Raw genomic sequence first — 25,463 nt, 5'->3', positions numbered from 1 at the left:
AAATATCAAAAAATCAACTAAATTTCGAACTGTGGATAAAAAGTTTAATTTCCGTTGTCGATTTTTTTTGCATGTTTAAAAGTGACACAAATGACCAAACAGTCTTATTTAACTCCTTTCAAAAAGGCACGAAAATAAGACCGAAGATGAGAAGGTACGATCATGACCCAAAAAGTAAGAATTTCGTACCCTTCTGACAACGCTGGTATGCATGCTAGTAATTTCGCCATAAGATAGTATATATCGTATAGGCAATAGATATCGTTAGTATATCTGTCAGTTTAAGTTGTCGGACTTTAATAGGGACCGGGCACCATAGATAACAGACGTATATAAGTAAACGAATCTTTTTTTTCCGATGCGTACATTTTATGCCTAATGTTTTATTAAATAATTAATCCGTTAAACGTTCATTATGTGAATGAAAGCTTCTTTTTATTAAGAGTAGGTACATTTATTTAATATAGTATAGCCAAGATTATAAATATTGTTGGCTAAACGCCATTTCTATCCGTTCCATTGAACTATTTTCCCTTTGAAATTCTAGAACCTTCCCCATATTCTAGAAAAAAACTTCTGAAAAACAAATGACAAACTTCTAGATACCGCAAAACTAGTGGTGTTCTTGCGTCAAAAATTCAAAAAATTCAAAATATTTTTATTCAATTAGACTTTTACAAGTTCTTTTGAATCGTCGTAAAATCTATTCTATTCTATTCTATTCAGACTTCATCGATAAATATAATAATAATCGATTCGAACGACCCTTTTCATAAAGAAAATACATAGTACAATGGACGGATTATTGTAATGTGTAAGTCAAGAGTACTGGAACCCTAAAATAGCTACGGTGCCTAAAGTGCCGCATCCAAATCGGTTCCAATCGACAGGGTAACCTGCTCTGTGAATGTTTGTTTGTTTGTTTTATAAAGGGGGGCTAAGTCCATGACCTCCGCGCGGTGCTCCCTGGGTAGCGCCAAATGTGGACATCACATTCACATTTCTTCCAAATTCGTCTACGGCACGCGCAAATATACGTCGAATTGTGAGGCTGACAATATTGAAACTTTTATCAAACACTTGAAATGCACATGTTGTTTTTAATACCCGAATACCTTTATGGCAGGGTTCCTGCCACAAGTGTTCTTTCGGCTACTTTTGACCAACCTCTAGTCAAATATAATTTAAACTGTTTTTGGCAGTTAAAAATATTTAAGAACTGATTAGAGTTTCGACGGTAATCATTATTATTAGACATTGATCTTAAAACCATTGCATGACTATTTGACTATTCAAGATAACTACCAGTTCGGCAAGCATGATATGCTGAGAAGATGTCAGTAAAAAACTCTTAATTAAACCTAAATGCTTCATTTCTGGTCGAATTATATGCTGTCCTATACAATAATAGTGTTTGATAACAGTTTTAAAATATCTTTGTGAAAGGCCATTTTAAAAACCCAAGCAAATCAAGGGATATAGTGCCCTAGTTAAATAAAAAATTCTTTAATTTTGCCCGGTTCCTATAAAAAAAATAAAAAAATACATGAAACTTTACTCATAAAGTCATAAAGAGCTCTAGCAGTATATTACCAATCTATAAAATATTTGGGGGTTTTCATATAAACTAGAAATAAAAACGGCTTGTAACTTTAATGTAATCGAAAGAAAAAAGATTCGTTTTTTTTTTTTTTTAGATATAGGAACTGGGAGTATACTGTTCAATGAACTATTCATATTTTATAAAAGCATTTGGTGACTTGAAATTAGAATACTCATTAAAGATTTAACGAATAAGTTATGCTCATTGAGCTCTTGTGCCCTATTGCGAGTTATTGTAGTTTTCGAAAACGAAATTCGATATCGGGTTCTTACACTCTCTAGCGAAAACCGGTAGTACAAAACTATCGAAATTCACGAAAACCATCAGTTTTCGCGATGTATAAACTCGTTTCTAGGGGTACCGTTTACGATTATTTAAGATTCGATTGCGTAACGAGAAAAAACGCGTATAAATATAAACTAGATATACTTATGTGTATAATAAACGCACTAGTATACACAATTATTTGATAATATGAAGAGATTGACGAAATATCTATACATTTTTCCTAAGTCCATGGATAGGTTAAGATAGTTGTACATATAATGTATATATAAGTAATGTTAAAAGGGAAGTAGCTCGAGTCCTTTCCCGAAACGGCTTCTATTCGTGTATAATTTGTGATGTATATGATATAACATTCAAAAAAATCACAAAAAAATATGGAAAGGGCCTATATGACCCGTACCGCGGTATTCACGTGTTAGACGTGTCACTTCGCTCGAAGGCGTGGTATGGGTCGTGCGTTTTTGTTTTTTTTTTCTTTGTTTTTTTTTATCAAATTTTATTATCGCGTAAGTGCGTTCAGCGCGTATGTTTGTTGCTAGTGACGTGAGTGAGAGAAATTCTAAGTGCGTTTGTTCTTTGTTGTGCGCCATACAAATTAATATGAGATATTATATCGATATGATTTCGTGTCCCAGCACTAGTTTGGGGAGGCGGTCTCATATTATGGTAGGGATAAGACGACATTATATAATTTACGTAGGGAAGCTCTTTTCTTTTTCGGAAAAATATGTATCGCGAGGGTGTTTTCACCGATTGTGTTAGGTACATGGTCGACGTAATTTTGTATAAATAGTTCACATTTGTTTCAAAAATTTATTTACGAACGTAAAGGCGGGGTCACATTGAGGTTGTCTAACATATTGTAGTGTTAGCGTTTAAATATTGTATAAGTTACAAAGTACTCTAAATATATAAAGTACTTGCGAGAATATTGTGAAACTTATTTCCTCTAAATTGTTGATTTTCTTGTGAGACGTTTGTAAACATTTTCGCAAGAAATTTTTATACAATGATTTTTCGATGTATGGAAAGATCATATTTAGATTTAATGTACCTACTTTTCGGAGGGGAAGTTTTTTGAATATGTATTGCGATTTGTGAGCCCGCCACAAAAACTTGCAACGAAACCTGTAACGTCTCAGATTATGGCTTGCAACTAGACTTGGGCGGAGACACACATTTAAAACGCAAAGTTAAAAGTATGTGTCCGCCTTTGAAGTGACAAACAGCAAACCGTTATTTTGTGCAGCTCATTATAAATATGTATAATACTGTATATAGTATATATATGATATATCATAAGCATTTTTTTACTATAACATAACACATACAGATGAATTTATAAATTCCTAAAATTAAAAGTACGTTACAGATGCCAAATATTATAATATATAATAATAATAATGTGTACGTTAATTTCATCTTTTTTTGCAATACATATATATATAAATAAAGTAAAGAACGTTTGGCTCTAAGATGAAAATAATATACAAAGATTGTTTAAAAAATGTGGAAAAAAATGTTTATTGAATAACATTTGCGATGAACGTTTTATTGTTCTAATATATTCCAAAAATGTATTGTAATGTTTTATTTTGTCAAATGAAAAGGAAAGAATGTAAATATAATCTTATTCAACTGCTAACAGGTAGCCACGCCACTTCCCAATAGGGATGATGACTACTGGTCAAATTAGTGACTTTTTATCCAATGTCAAAACGCTTGCTTGTATGAAATTCACAGATCTGACCACATAAGCATATGGACATAATTTGACGTACTTTTTTAGTTATATCGATAATTAAAAATGGTTAGCAATCTTAAAACTAACAGCGGACGTGGATTTTACGAATTTTGGAAGACCCTCTATTTATTAACTCCTAAGAAATAATTAAGTCATCATCCCAATTGAGTTCTTCATGTTTCATAAAAAGGGCTTGCTAAAAAATAAAACGTTACGATTTGAAAAATATGTATACTTCATAGAAATCAAAATAAAATAACTTATTAATTTTTTCAAAAAAAAAAAAAAGTCTGCTCACGCCACCAACACTACCCAGTTATGAGTGAACATAACCACACATGTTTATGTAGGCTATACAGTGATCGCAAAACAAGTACTCCAATCTAAATACGAGGCATATGACTAGCGCTGTACAAAACAGATCTCGTTGGCCTGTACCTGCGCAGACCGCCGTGTTGCAACTTCACATTGGACTTTTACACGACTGCCCAAAGGTGTGTTATAAAGTTTTAAGGATGTATGTATGGGGTATCGTTAGAAAACTTTAACGCGCTGTGGTTAGCTAAGTTTCCTTCTCTGTCGCACATTATAAAATTTCCAATGTTTATGAAAGGATCAGTACACTTTTAACAAATCATTGAGGCTCGGCCAAGTCCTAAACAATAAAATTGTGGTTAGACCATGGAGGTTAGAGAGAAGGAGAACGATCGCTGTAGAAAATAGTGTCCCCGAAATACGGACAAAATAAGTGAGGCGCTGCGATCGCTAAGTTGTCTCAATAAAAGCGGGCTGTTGTGCGCTAATTTGAAATGATATATCAACGTTTAATATACGTGTATATAATATTGAAAAAAAAACCATGATTAATTAAGCAAATAATAATTTTACACATTCAATATTTCAATGTGCTACTATGAAGATATTACCTTTGGTACTTTAAATAATGATGATTGACGTAAATTGTTTTTCACTCTATTTTTCCGATCAGATGCTAAACCACTTGTACATCCACGCACAATACAATATTTCACCATTTTTTAATGTTTCTTTTCGTCAAAAATTAAAAAATTACGGAGCACGATTATTTTCTCACCGATGCCGCGAAGAAAATTTATACATTATGCAACTAACTTCATCTACTTGTACTCATAAACAGCTAACTTCACAGATACTCCTTACCGACGACAGCGCGGCTGGTGGCTGAAAAACGAATTATAAATTCTACCAATTTTCAGGGACAGGCGCGCTAATGCTTTAGCGCGTAGCGATCGTTCTCCTTCTCTCTAACCTCCATGGGTTAGACATAATATGACAAAATTCAATATGGCGGCGGTGTGACGCCATTTTCAAATGTAAACTTTAGTTCGTTTTAATTGCTGGTCAGTCGTTTTATTTTTTATTACTACTTGTTTTGCTATCACTGTAACTGTTCAACTGCAGTTGAATAGGGTCATAAAGTATGCAAAGGCGATGCTATTATGATTATAATGAGCGGCTAAACACGTTGACATAAAACTGTATGAGAAATAAATGAATCAATTAATTAATATCACGTGCCTTGATCGAAACTTTTGCGATTGATTTGATGTTATCGATATAATGATATGAACCTTTCGTTGATCGTATTAACATGATAAGAGTATATAGATAGTTGAAACGTCTAACATCAACATTTTAGCGTTTTAACCTATTATGTCAATGGTTTATATCGTGAGGCGCCGCGAGCAGAGGTCCCTTGCAAAAACAGGTCAAACGCCACACGCAGGGTCCATACCATCGCAGAAGATTGAAATTATTTGTACTTTTTAATTTGCATGGCTGTTATAACGGCAATAGAAATACACACTAATTTGATTTCTCTAGTCTCCACCTACCTACAGCTACTGCTGACAGACAGACGGACGAACAAAAAAGGTCAGAATTTGTTTTACAGTGCAAAGTTTCAACATCTACGTAGGTATTTTTTTTTTGGTTTTACTTTTGTACCAAAATCGAAAAAAAAGTAATATTTTGTAGTAGGTCTTACTCTTATCATGAAAATATGACAAAGTTCAAAATACGAAAGGAACCGTCGGAATTAATAAACAAATGAAAACAAACGAAATCACAATATTTTAATGTTATGTTAAATTGATTATAATTATATCGTTTGCCGACGAAATGTATAACTACAGCTTTTTATGTTTTGTACCTGAAAAATGGCACTTATTTGCGAATGTAAATATTCCTAGACTGTACAGGGCCCATAATTGAATGCATTTTTGTATGGAAATCTGTCAAATGTGACAGTTATCGCATGTAGAGGTTCAAATTTGACAGTTTTTGTAAAAGCTGTCAAATTTGACAGTTAAAAATTGAGTCTTGTTACTTTAACTGTATAAATAACGGGCCCAGGCGGTAAATTGTAATGTACAGTCGACAACACAGCTCTGTAAGATATCCATTAAACTCTTCGATGATTCTAGGCCCTTGTTCGCTATGTTGTGTTAAATTTGACAGTTCTTTTATGAAGAGGTGTCAAATCTGACGTCGTGGGTACAGCTTCAATGTCATAAGTACTTGGGCCCTAAAGAGCTGAGTTGTTTTAAGTGGGGTTTATTCGTAGTACGCACCATACAAAGACAGTTTGGCTCTCATTTAAATATGTACTAACCAAGCTTAATGAAATTTTGTATATACGTCTGTATGTGGTTATCCAGTTTCAGAGTTTCTCGCTCTTCGTCCTTAAATTAAGGACTGAAATCGTACTTTTGACATAACAGTTGACACAGTGAATATGGCGAGTGAGACCTCAAAATGTATGCAAATCTTCACGCCCGGCTAACTTTAAAAATAGTTACTTTTGCGAATATCATTCCAGTCAAGAGTGAATAGGCATCTTCTAGGTAAGCGCGCTCCATCTTATTCACATTCTAGCAGCATTACAAGCAAGCGCTAGTAATTAAAAAAAAAAATGGCAAATCACAGACTGATATTAGTTTCTTAGTTTTTAGAATGTATCTGCAAAACTACATCGAGTTTGATTGGTTAATATTCAAATGAGAACTAAACTACGTTTGTATGGCACGAGTGACGGAGCGACCGCCGTTAAATGTTAGATTATTCTTAATGCCTTATCGATTTGTAGCCCACTGTTGGGCTGTCTGAAGGTACCACCAGCTCGGTCCTAAGCCTCCCGTTCTTTGTGGGACCCTGCCACTATGAAATAACTAGATAAATGTGTTTGTCTGTATCTACTCTGTAAATGAGGGCCATAAGTGTAATGAAGCTAAAGTTAAGTGTTAACCAAGATAGTTGGGTATTGGGTTATTCTGTTAAGAATTTCTCAGTAATAAACCTGGAGTTAGGAAGCTAAGCGATCGTTCCTGCGCCTGATATTTCTCCAGTCGTGTCGGGTTTTCGTACCATCGGGCTATGAGTTTGGGGGAATAAGGAGAACCCACCCTCCTCCCATGGCCTCATCAACGTCGCGGTATTCTCCAGGGGGTGCCTTCTTGACTCCCTACAAGTTGTTTATCTTAGTCCTTGTCCCTTTGTCTTTCTCCCCATTCATGATATGATAATTTTTTCACGTCATCTATCAACAATCTATACAAAAATGAGTTATTATACCCGAAGTCGTTACACTTATGGTCCCAGTATCGACAGGGCGCCTCACTGAGCGGTAGGATTGTATAAAGACTGAATGAGATTGAAGGTTTTATATGAATGTATAAAGAATGTAATGTATGCTTGGCTTGAGGACATTATGATTTGGAGTGTGAAGCTTGTTGAAGCGAGGCGGGACACCGTACACTACTGTGTCGAATGACGCGTACAGCTGTGTCGATGGATATTTTTCAATAAAAAAATCATTAAAAAATGTGTTTTAAACACAACACTTGGGTCTTTTATTTCCCTCCTCGATTAAAATTCTAAGGGCCTGCGTAGACGAGGGCTTATTGTCAATGAAGGACAAAAGTCCCTACCGCGGTGTTTTGTCGTATTATTAGTCCAGTTCCATTTTGCGGACAATAGTCCCTCGTCTGCGCAGACCATTAGCTTCTTTTACATGAAGGCGGCGACGGACCGTACAAGCTGCCGATTATCTCTTTCTAAGGGCCGGCGCACATATGGCGGAGCGCAGAGCAGAGCATACCCGCGAAGTTTTCTAATTGCGTGACACATTACGCGAATTTGTACCAGAGAATGCTCGAGCACGCGCGGGACTGCGCGCGGATGCGCGAGTATCCGCACGGAACACAATTGATTTTAGATATTATTTCAATGAGGACAATGTCGATAATACTTTGTCTGTGAAAAATGCGCTCCGCCATATGTGCGCCGGCCCTAAACGTAGCTGTGTAGTTTCCTGCCGGGTACTACACGAGACCAAAGGCTCCGTAGAACGTTCTGTGAGGTGGAGGTGTCTAGTATTTATAAAAACAAACCAAGTTCCACAAACACCCCGTTTATTCGATTTAATGTCCACACTTGAATCACATTACTTTGATGAAACCACACGTGGGACAGTGAAGGGTTACCTGGAGCCGGAGTTTCTCTCCCTCTGTCTTTCTCTGAAGCCTAGCTAAAAACTGAATTATTTGGTCGAAATGTACCTTTTTTTCAAAATTTATTATTGATGTCAATTCGGAAATAGCAATTCAGCAATATATGTGGCCTAGGCAAGGGTTGTAACAGTTCTCTTTGTTATCCATCTTTGTGACATTTTGTCCTTGTCAGTCTCAAAGACTGCTCGCAAATGTCATCTGTCCTGGTTTCCAGCTTCATAGGACCAAACTGATAAAATTTATTGCACTACTGATTCTAGAAATGAAAAGCTACAATTTGGTTAATATTTTTATTTAAATAATAATTTATGTAGATATACATAATACAACTAGTGTTTTGCTCGGTGCGCGAGCTGCTAAAGCAGCTCGCGTGACGTGGTTATGTTAACTTTATTATATTTAACCAAATTTATTTATTGAGATACACAATTCACCACAAAAACCCACAAAACGACATCCATATCAATTTTTTTCTTAAAAAGTGCATGTCCGCCATTTTGGATTTCAAAATAAATGTCGTTATCAAAATCAGCACCCTGGAAAACTCTGAAAACGACATTCATATCATTTTTTGTAAAAACGGGGTAGTTGAGGTTAATAAAGTAGGGTGCGTGGGTGCGCACTAAAGTGGTCCGCGAGCATGTAGAGTTTGTTTCACTGAGTAGACCTCCGGATCCTGATCATATTTTGCCAAGAAACCACTCTTCCATCTTTCATAGCCTCCGAGACAGACACCGACGAAATTTGTACGGCGGCCATCTTGTTTTTCCAAAATTTTCCACTTTTTCTATTAATCATTTACTACTTTCTTCAAAGATTGCGAGTTTCAACGAAATCGGTTGGAAAACAAAAGAGTTGCAAAAATCATATAGGCCGCCATCTTGTTTTTCTGAAATGTCATAATTTTTCCGTACTCATATCGCGCATCCAAACATATCTCCCATACATCAATGTATCGTTTTCCGTCTCTTTCTAGGAGAATGAGACATTCAATATTCGCCATACATTTTCTATGGGAAAATAAATTCCGCCATTTTGAATTTTTTTTCTATTCATCAAGTAGACCTTCGGACCCTGATCATCTCATGCCAAGAAACCACACTTCCATCTTTTATACCCTCCGAGCTGGACACCGGCGAAATTTGTATGGCGGCCATCTTTTCTTCGCCATTTTGAATTTTTTTTCAGTTTTTTGGCAATTGGATGACGTCATGAATGACATTTGCTCGAGCACCCCCCACCTATCTTCAATACCTTGAGCGGACCCATCACCCGTCTCCAATATCCTCAATCATCAGCTCTCTCCATAATTTTGGCTTACTAAGTTTTTGTTTTCTATATAACACCATCAGTGAAAAAAAAATTTTTCATACAAAATTTTACAGGAGTTTCTTAGTTGAAAATCTCGAAAATCTCCCCAAAAGTGGCAACACTGTTTCTATATTTCGATATTACCGGCTGAGTCACACAATCGATTCATACATATTGACTTTCCAAAATGTTGCCAACTGCCTCAAAAACGTGATCAAAATTTCGAAAAATGAAAAAAAATACAAAATGGCCGCCAACTCGTTTCACACAAAGATTTTACACGGTTTCATAATTTTCCTATTAACTACAGGATATACTGCTCCCGATGACGTTTCAATCTTTCCTCTCGCTCGCACCCACACGAAAGGGGATACCGTGAAAAGGACCGTGTCGAAAATCACTTTTACTTTGATAAATTCCAGTGTTGCCAGTCTACGGTGACAAAAATACCCAAATGTCATTTGTACGAGCAAAACACATAATCGCTCATACTCGGATTTTGCTAAAAGTGCGTATTTCTATTTTTTACAATTTCCCGAAAATCTTGAAATTTCCCTAAAAATGGGGTAATTTTTTCCCACCGATCTATACCTCGAATCAATACGTACAACCGCTTCATAGAAGCCGAATCGCTCCGATGTTGCCAACTTTGAGATATTTAACTTTTAAAATTGCGTTTTTTCGTACCTCGAACAAAACGGCCGCCATGTCAGCCGCCATCTTGAATTTTTAAAAACCACTTCCGTTCTGTCAAAATGCAGGATAATCGTGGGCGAAACCAAAAAAAATAATTATCCTCGATTACCCCGTCTCGGATCTGTGGCTCCGCGGTTCGGGGTCGAAAAATCAAAAATTTTAAAACACTACGGCTCGGCCGCCATCTTGTTTTTCCAATTTTTTCCACATTTTCTGTTAACCGTTTACTACATTCTTCAATAGTTGCGAGTTTGAATGGAGTCCCTTAAAAAACAAAGGAGCTGCAAAAATCACGTCGGCCGCCATCTTGTTTTTCCGAAATATCATAATTTTTCCCCAGAAGGTTCCCGAAACCGAACACAACTCCCCTACATCATTATATCATTTTCCGTCTCTTTCTAGGAGAACAATTATGTCAATGAGTGAGTCAGTGGTAATTGAGCTATATATAGTACTAGTGTTTTGCTCGGTGCGCGAGCTGCTAAAGCAGCTCTCGTGACGTGGTTAGGTTAACTTTATTATATAAAAACAAATTTATTTATTAAGATACACAATTTACCCCGAAAATCCCATAAAATGACACCCATTTCTATTTTTTGTAGAAAATGTAAGTCCGCCATCTTGCATTTTAAAATAAATGTCGTTATCAAAACCAGCAACCTGGAAAACTCTGAAAACGACATCCATATATTTTTTTGTAAAAACGGGGTAGTTGAGGATAATAGGGTAGGGTGCGTGGGTGCGCGGACCACTAAAGTGGTCCGCGAGCATGCAGAGTTTTTTTCACCGAGTAGACCTGATCATCTTTTGCCAAGAAACCACTCTTCCATCTTTTATACTTTCCGAGATAGACACCGACGAAGTTTGTATGGCGGCCATCTTGTTTTTCCAAATTTTTCCACTTTTTCTATTAATCGTTTACTACATTCTTCAAAGATTGCGAGTTTCAACGAAATCGGTTGGAAAACAAAAGAGTTGCAAAAATCATATAGGCCGCCATCTTGTTTTTCTGAAATGTCATAATTTTCCCCTACTCGCCTTCCCCACCCGAACACATCTCCCCTACATTATTGTATCGTTTTCCGTCTCTTTCTAGGAGAATGAAACATTCAATATTCGCCATACATTTTCTATGGGAATAAAAATTCCGCCATTTTGAATTTTTTTTCTACTCAACGAATAGATCTTCGGATTCTCTTCATCTTGTGCCATGAAACCACACTTCCATCTTTTATACCCTCCGAGCTGGACCCCGGCGAAATTTGTATGGCGGCCATCTTTTCTTCGCCATTTTGAATTTTTTTTCAGCTTTTTGGCAATTGGATGACGTCATGAATGACATTTGCTCGAGCACCCCCCACCTATCTTCAATACCTTAAGCGGGCCCTCCACCCGTCTCCGAAACCCTCAATCATCAGCTCTCTCCATAATTTTGGCTTACTAAGTTTTTGTTCTCTATACGACACCATCAGTGAAAAAAAAATTTTTCATACAAAATTTTACAGGAGTTTCTTAGTCTCGAATCTCGAAAATCTCCCCAAAAGTGGCAACACCGGTTGCATATCTCCATACTGCCAGCCGAGATACACAATCGATTCATACATATTGACTTTCCAAAATGTTGCCAACTGCCTCAAAAACGTGATCAAAATTTCGAAAAATTAAAAAAAATACAAAATGGCCGCCAGCTCGTTTCACAGAAAGATTTTACACGGTTTCATAATTTTCCTATTAACTACAGGATATACCGCTCCCGATGACGTTTCAATCTTGCCTCTCGCTCGCACCCACGCGAAAGGGGATACCGTGAAAAAGACCGTGTCGAAAATCACTTTTACTTTGATAAATTCCAGTGTTGCCAGTCTCTGGTAACAAAAGTACCTAAATGTCATTTGCACGAGCAAAACACATAATCGCTCATACTCGGATTTTGCGAAAAGTCCGTATTTCGATTTTTTACAATTTCCCGAAAATCTTGAAATTTCCCTAAAAATGGGGTAATTTTTTTCCTCCAATCTATACCTCGAGCCTATACGTACAATCGCTTCATGGAAACCAAAACGGTCCGATGTTGCCAACTTTGAGATATTTAACTTTTAAAATTGCGTTTTTTCGTACCTCTAACATAATGACCGCCACGACAGCCGCCATCTTGAATTTTTAAAAATTACTCCCATTTTGTCAAAATAGAGGATAATCGTCGGCGAAACCAAAAAAAAATATTATCCTCGATTACCCCGTCTCGGATCTGTGGCGCCGCGGTTCGGGGTCGAAAAATCAAAATTTTCAAAACGCTGCGGCTCGGCCGCCATCTTGTTTTTCCAATTTTTTCTACATTTTCTATTAACCGTTTACGACTTTCTTTAAAGATTGCAAAACTCAACGAAATCGGTTGGAAAACAACGGAGCTGCAAAAATCATCTCGGCCGCCATCTTGTTTTTCTGAAATGTCATAATTTTTCCCCAGAGGGTTCCCGAAACCGAACACAATTCCCCTACATCATTATATCATTTTCCGTCTCTTTCTAGGAGAACAATTATGTCAATGAGTCAGTCAGTGAGTCAGTGGTAATCGAGCTATATATAGTATAATAACTTAGCTTAAATAATAAACAAGATCATCACAGAAACATTTACTTAGCAATAACGTCATGTTCGCGGAGGACAAAAATGGGTCGTTAAGGACAACATAACGCACAGGATGGACTAAATACGTCCATAATAGTACGTCGAAACATCTCGTAGTAAAAGCTGAGGGAATTATGTACTCCGCGAACAATAGTCGTCTCGTCTGCGACGGGACCTTATGAGGCCGAGTCACTGAGTAAGGATATGATAGTAGACAGAGGTTCCACGAAGCCGTCTAAACAGCAATCGTGCTTCAGTGCGGGACGAACGAGCGACACGAACTGTCTCCATAGACTATGGGCCATAGTGCATACATTTTGAGATCTCATTCGCTAATGTGTCAATTGCCATGTCAAAAGTACGATTTTAGTCCTTATTTTAAAGGTGAATCCATGTATTTTTGACATGACAGTTGGCACAAAACTAATATGGCGAGTGAGATCTCAAAATATATTACACGTAGCTAAGGCCCTACGTAGAACGGTCGTCATATACCACGAGATCAAAGGCGTCGGACTGCTGTATACTGTGGCCGAGTTGTACACGCGCTCCGCACACTTGGCGACAACGCAACACAATTACAAGTTCCGGATGTGCCTGGTGTGCGTCCGCGGCACGCCCTGCATGGCGGCCTGCAGCTCGCGCAGGAACAACGCGGAGTTGTGCACCGTGGTGCCCCCCAGCAGCAGGCGCAGGCCCGGGCTGGCCTGCTGCAGTTGCCGCACGCAGCACGACTCCGCGTACGTCGTGCCGCCCACCATGAACACGATCACGTCTTGAGGCCGTCTCCCGGCGGAGAGCTCCTCTCCTCCGCAGATGGGGTACAGGTTCTCCCGCAGCTTGCCCTTTATAAGGTCTTCCAGAGTGTCTTTTAGGAGAGGCGTGTGCTGTGTGTAGATGTTTTCTACGCCGCTCAGACCCTGAAAAATTATATTAATTCATCATCATCATAATCCGCTACATCACTTTTCCCTATCAATTTTAAGATAACCCAGCCAGCTTCCATTTGATTTGAAGTGTACTGTAGTAACACTAAGTTAAATGCGTCCCAAACGGTGCGTCATATTTTAACACCGTTATTGACGCAGTCGGGAACACTTTTCCCTTGATGGAATAAAGGTGGAGGGATTTATAGGGTATGCCCCGCCATACTCCAGCACCAATATAGGGATGAGAACGTAGTCGGGAGCCAATCTCTTCAGAGCGTCTATGGGAGCGTAGGAGCAAGTCACTTACCCTGAACAGTCTCTTGGTGATCTTCTCGGCGTCTTGCAGGCCAAATAGATCGCTCTGTCTATTGTGCGCGCCGCCATACTCCAGCACCAGTACAGGGATGAGAGCGCAGTCGGGCGCTCGTTTCTTCAGGCTGTCTATGAGCGCTGGGAAGGCATTGCCCGCATGCTTCTCGTACCGAAGGCCGTATAGTGACACCAGTTTCACGAGATCTTCATTTCGAATCGATTCGTTAGCCAGCATTGATTTGAGGCGCTAGAGAGATAAGAAAAGTTTAAGTCAAGGTCTAGAATAAATGTAGAAACGGACCTGGCTCACTTGGTCGCGTGACCTGAGAAATATACCGACAACGACTTTTCAACAGCTCTCGCGTAACTCGCGTACGAAACAGAAAGAAAGGCATGTATACACCGCCGCAGCCCTGTGCGAGCTGAATTTCACTTTATTACGTCGTAACAATAATCTCTAATGTATTTCAATGTATTTGCTTAATTAATTATTATTTAAAAGACCCTTCTGTACCTAGAAGGTAAATAAATATTCTCGTTGTAGTCTCCTCGCAGAGCTCAGGCTCAAGGCCCTTTCCAGTGGTATTGACGCCGTTTGCAATACAGGCGGGTCATTGGTCCCTACCACTGGTCCTTGATGTCAAGTCCCGTGATTTGCAGTGGCATCGACTTCGGCGATGGATTCGCGAGCGATCAGCAAGCTGCAGCGAAGTCAAGCTCGCCAGTAATGTCCCGCCGAGCGCCTATGTTAAAGTAAGTGTATAAACCCCGCCTAGGACTTCGTCTGCGATGGCGTTTGCTGGCGCGCGTGCTGTGCTTGTTTGGAGTGTTTTTTTTTTTGTTGGGAGTGGCTGGTTTTTGTGTTGGTTGGTGTTTTTTGGTGGTGGAACTGATTGGGAAGCGCTCTGAAGAGGCGCCGCGCGTATGTCGGCGGGCGCCGGCGCAGACGGAGTCCATACTTGTATAAATTCAATAACTTGAAAATATCACAAACTTGACATTGGCTAATCAGAGTAAAGCCAGATTTAAAGAAAAAAAAAAAAACCCCGCCTACCTGCAAATGTTTAGCGTGGTCGGAATGGCACACCAGCTCCTGCTCGAGCTCGGACACGTCGAGCAGTTTGTGTTTGGACACCATGTTTGACAGCTCACCCACCACTGTCACGTGCTTGGTGACAGTTCCCGACATTTTCTGTAAAATATATTCCAAAAAAAATTTTACTAACGCGGTGGGCGGTTACGCACTCATCTGATACGAGTCTGACTCGGATCCGATTTGACTTTGTCCAGAAGTGGATGTCTATTGGTCGATGATGATAGCAATATCAATGGACACATACACGACCTCTAACGCCTAATGCATAATTATACTGTATAGTATATTACTAGCACAGCATGACCACTTCTTCTACTCACATCTGTCTTCTTTTAACACATTATCTATCCCTTTTACACATATACCCTCTTTCACGCAACCAATCCACCTTTTCTTTGGTCTATCTCTCTTCTTTCTTACTTCCACAATCCATTATTACCCCGTACCACTTCTATTCTCTTGGTATTAGCAGCCACATACCTTGAACAGCGGGTATGTCTCAACAAAGTTCTTCATGTCTGCAATACTCTCCACTTTCTGGTGACTCTTGGCTTTCTTCTGGAACTCCTCCATCAGAGACTTTATCGTCTGACCGATCTCACCAAAATTGGAGTACAGGTTCTGTGAAATATTCAATTGTCACAACTTACTATAAAACTAAGTCCCTAATCCCTCTGCTGAGTTTGTCTGTCTGTTCCCACTAATCTCGGAAACTACTTTTCCCCTAGATTATTATAAGGTCTTCACCAATGGATAGACGGACGTTTAAGTGTATCCATACTACTATTATAAATGCAAAAGTTTGGCTGTCTGTCTGTTACCTTTTCAATCCAGTTTTCAGTTTAGCCGATTTTTACGTGCCAAAATGTATCGTGCATCTTAGAGGCAAGGGCTACTTTTTACTCCGGAAAATCAGTGTTCCCATGAGATATTTAAAAACTTAAATCCACCGGATGAAGTTGCGGGCATCCTCTGGGATAAACCGGCGAAACTGTGATGATGAAATGATTCGATTTCCCTGTCAGACATATAAATGGTTGCGATTTGTGACCAAGTTTATTTTAAAAATACACTTTTGTTCAAAAACAAATATTGCCAACCCTAGTTGTGACACACAGACAGACTGCACGAAACTATAGATGTCTTTGTTTCATTATATGCAAGTAACTGCATAATATGATCAATATGCACTAAGTATGCAAGTCTTAAACGTACCTTAGCATAGAACTCGTCCTGTTCAGAGGACAGCACGACTTCCTTGAAGTCTTTGTGCACGTCTGGCACGTGGGACAGACTGACACGGTTGTTGTTGATCGTTAGCAGCTCGTGGACCATCGCCTGGTACGTCCACTGTCAAAACAGTAATCATTATCTACTGAGCAGTGAGCACAGAATGAGAATTTTAGACTACGCTGTGCGAGCTGAATTGAATCTTATTGCGTCGTAACAAGAGCCACTATTTATTTATTTCTTTGCGAAGTTATGCTTCCGTACCTGGAAGATACTATTGAGTATTCTGTGGTATACACTTTGTAGAAGTTACGAATGTGCCTGCGCGGTATTTTTGGATGGCTAGTCTATATAATTTAAAAAAAAAAAAAAAAAATGACGCGAAAATATCTGAGTCAATCAAAGCACGCGCCTGTCATCCACCCATGTCATCCTGTCCAAGCGCATGTCATCCTGGGTTGTTACCCACGCGCCATGTTTTGTGCGCGCAAATTATGAGCGAAATAGCACGAGTCTCTTTTGTTTTTGTGTTTAAAATGTTAACGTCAAGCAATAAAGTTAATACTTCTTTGATGTACATTCAGTTTTAGTCGGCGTTAGGCTAAGATACGCGTTTGATAAACTTTTTTTTGCATGTTTCTGCGTAAACGAATTTTGCCGATGCGACGTAAAATAGTAGAGTACCTGAGTTAGTAATGGAGTGACAGGATCGTCCCTTCTATCCAGTATCAGCAGTTGAGGTGGCGGTACATCCCCGTTGAATGGTATATTGTTATCCATCAACACTGCCTCTCGCCGAACAAGCTCGCGAACACGCTCGGCGAGCCGCGCGCACGCCTCCGAGCCGGCCTCGTAGCGGATGACGGGGCGACGTTTGAGAGATAGTAGCAAGGCTAATAAGCCTTGGGAGCAACGCTGTAAGTGTTGTTGGTTCCATGAACGACCTGCAAGCAAAGGAATCTTATTTAAGGGTTAAACTATCGTAACTCATGAGTGATAGTCATCCATATATCGCTACCTATATTATATTATTACCAATTTAACTGCAAAAGTGTATTTCTTTGTTGGTTTGTCCTTCAATCACGCCGCAACGGATCGACGTAATTTTTTTACGTGGATATGGTTTTTTAAAAACCTAAATCCACACAGACAAAGTAATAGGCACTAGCTAGTAAATAAATTCAAATTCAAATTCAAATTATTTTTATTCAATTAAACTTTTACAAGTGCTTTTGAATCGTCAAAATAATCTACCACTGGTTCGGAATGCTGTTCCTACCGAGAAGAACCAGCAAGAAACTCGGCGGTTGCTCTTTTCAAATGTACAATTTACAATAATATGCCATACTGTATACAAGCAATTGCAGCGCCGTATATTGCTGGAGCGAATCAAATCCAAGCTTTTTTGTCATTTACATAATCTTCGATTGTATAATAAGCTTTTTCCAGGAGCATACATTTAATAGATTTTTTAAACTTGTGTAAAGGCAAGTCTAAAATTGATTGTGGAATTTTATTATAAAATATTACACTCATTCCCACAAACGATTTTCCCACTTTCCTGAGGCGGAGCGTAGGATATGCGAGCCTATTACGGTTTCTAGTTTGCCGGTCGTGGAAATCACCGATTTTTTTGTAACTATGAATGTTTTGTCGTACAAAAATTATATTAGCGTAAATATATTGAGAAGCTACTGTAAGAATACCTATTTCCTTAAATTTCTCTCGTAGGGAATCGCGCGGTTTTAAATTATAGATTGCGCGTATTGCCCTTTTTTGTAATACGAAAATTTTTCCAATATCTGCCGCTTTACCCCATAGTAAGATTCCGTAAGACATAATACTGTGAAAATAGGCAAAATATACAATTTTTGCAGTTTCCACATCAGTTATCTGTCGAATCCTTCTAACAGCGTAAGCAGCAGAGCTGAGTTTACCAGCAAGTGTTACTATAAATAGCAATACTAAATCATACCATGCAAACAGCCAACAATGTTGAAGGAGAACAAATGTCTGTCCACGGCCAAGTAGTCAGCAAACACCTCTTGTACCTCCCTCACTGTCTCCTGCTCATCACATTCCGCCAATGTCTTTATGTCAGCCTTTGACACTACATTGCTGAAATCTGAAATAATTTAATATTGTAGATAACGGGTACATACCATGATTAATTTGGTATTTTTAAGTGCCAACATTTTGACTCAGTTGCATGAGTTATGGTCACGAAGGCATGGGGATGTTGATATACTACAAAATAAACTTAAAATCATTCGTCTAAAATTATATTGTAAAATCTTAGCGTAGTGTTAAGAGTTAGGATGTCAGCCTCCTATTTGGGAGGTCCAGAGTTCAATCTTGAACACTAAAATTTTGTCTTTAAAATTAAAATTCATTTTCCATCTTGTTTTAAATTGCCAAATAAGATGGAAAATGAATTTTAAATTTAAAGATTACATATGATATTTGCATCTTTTTCTTTTTAATATACTCTTTATTTAGTTTAGAGAAAGACATGAGACTCAAAGTCAACAACTACTCACAGATAAAATAAACCCCATATTTAGGGTAGCGCAGCTCTCTGGATAGCAGGGCAATGTTTTCAGTGGTTGGTCGCAGGAACACAATACATTTCATGTGCTTTAGGTTGTCCCACTTTGAGTGACTGTCTATTCTTTCAAACAGATACACTTCTTTTTGCAAGATTTCCGACTGGCTGAAGACCATGCTGACTATACTGGTCTATAAGTAACAGTATTATTGTGTTAGTTATATATGATTTATCAAATATGCTGTTTACTAGATGCCAAGAAAGATTAAAAGTTAGAAAAAAAAAAATAGTATCCACCTCATTTAAAATAGCTACTTTTATGTCTTGTAAGAATTATGAATAGATGGGTTTAATGGCAACTTTTGGTTATTAATATAATTGTTTTAATGAAATAAATAATATAATTTAATTAGTTAGAGAAGTAACAAATAAAAAAAGCATTTACAGTATCTTTATCCATTAGAATAACTTTCATTCCTGGCCCACTCTCCTCAGTCATTTTTGTTATATACATTTTAACAGCTTGTACGACATTCATTTTGTATTTTCAATTTTATTCCACAGTATTTCTTTATTTTTCTCAAATCTCAATTCTCAACAATTCAAAAACAAAATTCTAATTTTTGCTTCTCAAAAATTGAGAATGTCAATGTCAGTGTCACTGTCACAAAACCAAAATGTGGGATGTGACCAAGATCTCTATGCCAAAGCCATTTACATATTTTTATTTATAACGAATCAACTATATTTCGATTCGCTGCCGGTTTTTTTATAAGATTTGTATTTTATAAAGCACAATCTGCAATTTGTATACTAAATAAAAAGCTCAATAGATCACTTTCAGCAGGCACCAGGCAGCTACTTTGTTGAGATGGACTCGGCGTGACCGAGAGCGTTTTTATTACTTTTTTGACAGTTTTGGAAAACCGTAACATTTTAACAGCATATTACATCACTATTTTACTGTCCACTAAAAATTAGAATACTACTTTCACCTCACTAGTTATCTTTCAAAGCATTTCAAAGGTCGGCGGGGTCGTCATATAACCAAGTTAATTTAAATTATTAAAATTCCATTGGAGTAAACGGATTAATATGTTTTCCCGCACGTTAAAACCCATAGCCTCAGTGGCCACACAGAATGGTGTCAAAAACTTCAGTACCTCATCCCAGGTAAACTAGCAGCTCCGACTTTGATGAAAAACATGCGAAAATTTTCTATAATCCGGCTGAAAATATTAAAAATTGTTGTTGAATTTTGTAGAAAAACTTCAAAGTTGTGGTATGCGGAGCTGCAGGCGGCATCGGCCAGCCACTGGGCTTGTTATTAAAGCAGAATGCTCTTGTAACACGGTTGGCCCTGTACGACATCGCACCCGTGACCCCAGGAGTCGCCGCTGACCTGTCGCACATGGACACTCCGGCAAAGGTCAGCGGGCACAAGGGTCCAGAACAGCTGGACGATGCTATCAAAGGTATAAAGGTTAATGTTACAATGTACTGTCATGTCATAATGTATGTTACATAACTGTTTATCTATCAGCAAATTAACCTAGATATTTGCGTAGGTAGCGTAGTTACACGGTCAAGTGCAAATTCTGGATGATAGCTAAGGATTCAAGGATATAAATATCTTTATTGAAAAAATAATAATTTTCGATGATTGTATAACACTGTTGCAAATATTAGTAATAGTAAATGCTGGTTAAAATGATTTACATCAATTTAAAATTAAACACCACAACAAGCGAGCAAAATAAAGGTACTGAACTCACCCTGGTCTGAGAAGGAACCCAAACAAACCATGTAATCTTTTATTGTGACCATCTTGCAATCAATAACCTAGAAGTACCCAGTTTTCAAGTCACAAGTTTTATTATTAAAATGTTTTACTAGTGAACGCTTGAACTTAGCTTGGAGAAAAATCTTGAATCCTGTGGGAATTTCCAAAAACCTGACCTTTTTCCTTGCCTACATTACAAAGGAAACCTCTAAGTTTAACAAAACTTTAGCTTTCTATGTCCAAGGCCTTGGGCTGGGCGGTGATGAATTAGTTAGTCAAGACTTCTTTCATATATTTACTTGTACCTTAAAATCTGCTCTACTCACAGTTAATGGTGACTTTGTGTGCTTTGAATGTGAATACTTTTTAACCATATAAACCTTCCTTGTGAATTGTTCTAAATTAAGATGAAAACCAAATTGCAATCCTTTAGAAGTCAGAAACAGATTATTGCACAGATTTCCCTAGTTAGAGAGTGACATAGTCTAATTTTTATCCAGAAAAACAAAGAGTTCCCTTATTAAGGTATTTCTAAAAATCTTAATCAATGCAGATAAAGGCACGGGCATCATTTAGTTCAAAAATAAAGTATAATGTTTATATCAAATCACACTAATATTATAAAGAAAAAGTATGTATGTGTGTGTGTATGTTTGTTACTCCTTCACGCAAAAACTACTGGACGGATTGGGCTAAAATTTAGAATGGAGATAGATTATACCCTGGATTAAGCCGATACAACCCGGGGAAGGGAATTTTATCCTGGAAAATCAAAGAGTTTCCACAGGAATTTTAAAAAACCTACATCCACGCGAACGAAGTCGCGGGCATCAGCTAGTAAGAGCATAAATAAGACAGTAACATTGCACTGTATTCAGATAAGAACATAATAAACACAGTTAGAATTAAGTATACAGAATCTTATCTATCAAATATAGCTAATGCATTTCTGAACAATGGTCATGTTTCATATCAACAGAAATTATTTAGCACATTTCAGACTACTACTTAGTCAAAGCATTTCAAAATAGTGGTCATTTAACATATTTCAAACCATTGGTTATTTTTCGCATTTCAGAAGAATGATCATTTAAAGTATTTTAGATCAATGGTCATTTAACACATTTTAGACCAGTGGCCATTTAACGTAGTTCAAAACAATGTTCATTTATCGCATTTAAGAATAGACTATTGTTCTGTGTGAAATGCTTACTCTGCTGCTATAAATGACCAACCACATTTTAAGTATGAATTTCAGATGTGTGTTCATTTAACACAGTTCAAACAAGTGGTTGTTATAAGTATTTCAGATCAGGGACCATTTCAAATTAATAGTCACTTTATGCACCAATTGTTAAGAGTCTCAATCCAATACATATATGAATTCAATATATCCAATCCAATATAGTTACTTTCGATAGTATTAAAATAATGTCAACAGTGTACTACAAAAATAATTATTTTTTATTATAATAGTTGGTTATTGGTTGGATAGCGCTTATTAGTGAGTGGGAGAGAATACAGCTTCTCTTCTGTCAGGGTTCTATGACATCTTACGAAGTCTTATTTTGTCACCAGGCGCGGATGTGGTGGTAATACCGGCGGGTGTGCCCCGCAAGCCGGGCATGACTCGCGACGATCTGTTCAACGTGAACGCATCTATAGTGCGCGACCTGGCCGCTTGCATCGCCAAAAACGCGCCCAAAGCTGTGGTGGCCATCATCACCAACCCCGTCAACTCCATGGTGCCTATCGCGTCAGAAGTGCTCAAAAAGGTATGGGAGGCAGTATAGTCTATATAGGTGGTAGAACTAATCTCTCCTAGCTTGTTTAATGTGAATGCATCTATAGTGTGCCATCTGCCGCTTGCATCGCCATGAATACGCCCATATGGTTTCACCAACCCTGTCGACTTCATGGTGCCTATCGCATCAGAGAGCCGTGAGTGAGAGAGTCAGTATAGCTGGTATAGGTGGTAGAACTAATCTCTCCCAGCTGGTTTTACGTGAACGCATCTATAGTGTGATGGCTGCTTGCATCGCCAAAAACGCGCCTAAGGCCGTGGTAAGCCATCTTCACCAATCTCATCAACACTATGGTGCCTATCGCGTTTGACTTGTTCAAAGCACTCAAAGTCAAGTGAGACTTTTTCCAGAAGTAACGCAAGATTGAAATAAGATCTGATATCTTCTTCTTTCTCCTTTGGGGATGTGCAGGTCCTTCAATTCATTCATTAGATTTTTTGCAACAATCGCCTATTGCTACTCTCAAGTCGCTAAGAAGTTTTGCTGGAATAAAACTTATTATAATACAAAAAAACTTTATTTATGGTAGCGTGTATTGTCCTCATTTGATTTTAATTGAACCCTGATATTCCCAGGCGGGTGTATACGACCCCAAACGCGTCCTAGGAGTGACGACCCTCGACGTTGTCCGCGCGGCCGCCTTCATCGGCGAGATCAACGGCGTGGACCCGCGCACCGTGACCATCCCCGTCATCGGCGGCCACTCCGGCGTCACCATCATACCCGTGCTGAGCCAGAGCAAGCCCGCCGTCAAGCTGTCCGACCAGGGCAAGATCGACGCGCTGACCAAAAGGATCCAGGAGGCGGGCACTGAGGTATGAGATTGCAACTCTAAATTGACCCAGTTGAAGTCCGAAACACAGTAAGATAGCAATAAAAATCTTTTGTAATGATTTCATGATTTTATAAAAGTGTTTTAAGTATATCTTTGAACGGCGATAACGTTAGTCTTGATTTCACGGGGCTTTCAACCATAGGAAGTTGTCTAACTAATACAATATTTGTAACGTCCGTAGGTTGTGAAAGCAAAGGCGGGCGGCGGCTCGGCCACGCTGTCGATGGCCTACGCTGGCGCGAGACTCGTCGGCTCAGTACTTAGGGGCCTTAAGGTAAGTCCTAAAGTTCATTTCCAGGTTAATTCACATTTATCTTACTTTTTAACCGACTTCAAAATTTATTACTACTTTTACTACTTCTTTTGGCATTAGGCTGGATATTTTCGGCGACACAGAATAGCTGTTTTAAAATCGCCATGTTCTATCAAAGTTTTCTGAAATATCAAGTAGTCAAAGAATCCTACAACTAATTTTTTTGGAAACATCAGCTTTTGAAAATCCACACGGATTATGGCTCGCAAAAACTGACCGCAGTTAACCGCTTTTGATTTATCAAATAAAAGCACTATTTTTTTATTATTTAACTGAAGCATAATTTAAATTTACTATATAAAATTAAAATCAATAAATTTTATTTGTAGGGCGAATCCAACGTGGTGGAATGCGCCTACATCAAATCCGACCTCACAGAGGCAGCCTACTTCGCCAACCCCGTAGTTTTAGGCAAAAACGGAGTCGAGAAGAACCTCGGCTACGGAAACCTCAACGACTACGAAAAACAACTTCTAAAAGCGGCCATCCCCGAACTACTGAAGAACATCAAAACCGGCGAAGACTTCGCCAAGAAGTAAATCGAACTACACAAATTGGGTGGTTGACCAGGCGACTACAAAATAAAATATACCATAAGTTTTTATAGTAGACAATTTTAGGCAATTTATGTAGTTTCACATAAGTTTAAAAGTATTTAAGAACGTGGTTTTGTGAATGACGTGTTGTTTGTACATCCATAAGAAAAATAATATACTTTGGACGTCATTTTACTATCAGATTCGTATGATGTCATGACCTCTTTGATAAGTCAAAGTAGTTGATGATAATATAATTGCAATCCGACTTACATTTGGAAATGTAAATATTAGACAATAATAACAATAAGTGGCAGCTTTATTTTCTACAATAAAACAAGTAAGGCTCGCTGCACTTTGGATGCGTTTTCGTACGAATTTGACTCGTGCGAACACGTACGAACAAGCACGAACATTTCCGACCTTCCCAGTAATATAGGAACCTGCAGACTTTGCATACGATTAACTTGCACGACAATTTAAATTCATACTGTTATCAGAAAATGCATCCAAACTGTAAATAGACTAAAATAACGTTCCAAACTGTAGGTTTATCACTTTATTTTAGTACAGTACTTTTTAATTTACCCCTTTCGAGACAGGCAAAGATCATTATTTTTATAATCTGTCAGCTATCCGTTCTTTGGTTTTCTACCATCTAAATAAACTTAATTTTTTTTATTACCAGTATATTGCAACTTTTTACAGTATTTTTCTTTAAAGTAAGCTAAAATTGTTAAAGTCCTGGTCACAGCTCTACAGAGATTAATGATTAAGTATGAATGCCATGATTCAAAAGTTTTTGTATTATGATATTTTTATTTGGTTATTTACTGCATTTTATCGAATGTTTATAATTTTATTGCGTTCTCAAGTTATTTGTGATACACAAAATATGAGTATAATATGAACACCCTTTTTATGGCTATCATGTGGCACTGTACTGAAAGTGATGTGCGTTATTTAATTATTATTATTAAACAATATTATTATTATTATATTGAATGTTTTATTTGTTTTCCTGGCTTTATTCGGTCTCCACACCTCATGGTGTATATTCGGAGACGTGACTGTCCATCCACAGTATTAACAGAATTTGTATAAGTACTGTATTATTATTTTAGTCTGGCGTGAGTGAATAGGTCGACATAGATACGTTTCCAAGTAGGTATGTCCACCCTATGTTGGATAAACGGAAGAAGCCGTTTTAACCAGACTCCTAAAACCAAACCCTCACACAATAAATTATCACAAAT

General features: G+C 38.1%; 2 protein-coding genes and 1 long non-coding RNA gene across 3 annotated transcripts in view; 1 reads left to right on the top strand and 2 right to left on the bottom strand.

The window, feature by feature from the left end:
* LOC123870673 (vacuolar protein sorting-associated protein 45) overlaps positions 1-19,594 on the bottom strand; it is a 36,899-nt gene extending 17,305 nt beyond the window's left edge. The window contains exons 1-9 of the mRNA XM_045914038.1: positions 19,381-19,594; positions 18,928-19,126; positions 18,363-18,512; positions 17,072-17,331; positions 16,373-16,507; positions 15,638-15,778; positions 15,116-15,253; positions 14,057-14,308; positions 13,391-13,740 (exon numbers count right to left, since the gene is read on the bottom strand). Of these exons, the coding sequence (XP_045769994.1) occupies positions 13,399-13,740; positions 14,057-14,308; positions 15,116-15,253; positions 15,638-15,778; positions 16,373-16,507; positions 17,072-17,331; positions 18,363-18,512; positions 18,928-19,126; positions 19,381-19,473 (1,710 nt within the window). The 5' untranslated portion in view covers positions 19,474-19,594 and the 3' untranslated portion in view covers positions 13,391-13,398. The remainder of the gene's footprint in view (positions 1-13,390; positions 13,741-14,056; positions 14,309-15,115; positions 15,254-15,637; positions 15,779-16,372; positions 16,508-17,071; positions 17,332-18,362; positions 18,513-18,927; positions 19,127-19,380) is intronic.
* LOC123870692 lies at positions 782-21,706 on the bottom strand. Its single transcript, XR_006797122.1, has 3 exons — positions 21,696-21,706; positions 11,533-11,537; positions 782-3,551 (listed from the first exon to the last, which is right to left on the bottom strand). It is a non-coding gene; the product is annotated as an uncharacterized LOC123870692 (long non-coding RNA).
* On the top strand, positions 19,926-25,200 carry LOC123870681 (probable malate dehydrogenase, mitochondrial). Its single transcript, XM_045914049.1, has 6 exons — positions 19,926-20,108; positions 20,200-20,410; positions 22,297-22,493; positions 23,099-23,338; positions 23,540-23,632; positions 24,001-25,200. Exons 1-6 carry the CDS (start codon positions 20,031-20,033, stop codon positions 24,208-24,210), a joined length of 1,029 nt encoding a protein of 342 aa, XP_045770005.1. The 5' UTR covers positions 19,926-20,030; the 3' UTR covers positions 24,211-25,200.
* The last annotated feature ends 263 nt before the right edge of the window (positions 25,201-25,463 follow it).

The sequence above is a fragment of the Maniola jurtina genome, chromosome 13, assembly GCF_905333055.1.
Source record: "Maniola jurtina chromosome 13, ilManJurt1.1, whole genome shotgun sequence".
Lineage (NCBI taxonomy): Eukaryota > Metazoa > Arthropoda > Insecta > Lepidoptera > Nymphalidae > Maniola > Maniola jurtina.
This window is presented reverse-complemented; position numbering and strand designations above follow the sequence as displayed.

Excerpts from the sequence above, each read along its gene's own strand:
- LOC123870681 (XM_045914049.1), top strand. The coding sequence starts at position 20,031 with ATGTTTTCCCGCACGTTAAAACCCATAGCCTCAGTGGCCACACAGAAT. Across the intron at positions 20,411-22,296 it reads GCTGGACGATGCTATCAAAG|GCGCGGATGTGGTGGTAATA; the intron begins GTATAAAGGTTA and ends TTTTGTCACCAG. Across the intron at positions 23,633-24,000 it reads CAGTACTTAGGGGCCTTAAG|GGCGAATCCAACGTGGTGGA; the intron begins GTAAGTCCTAAA and ends TTTTATTTGTAG.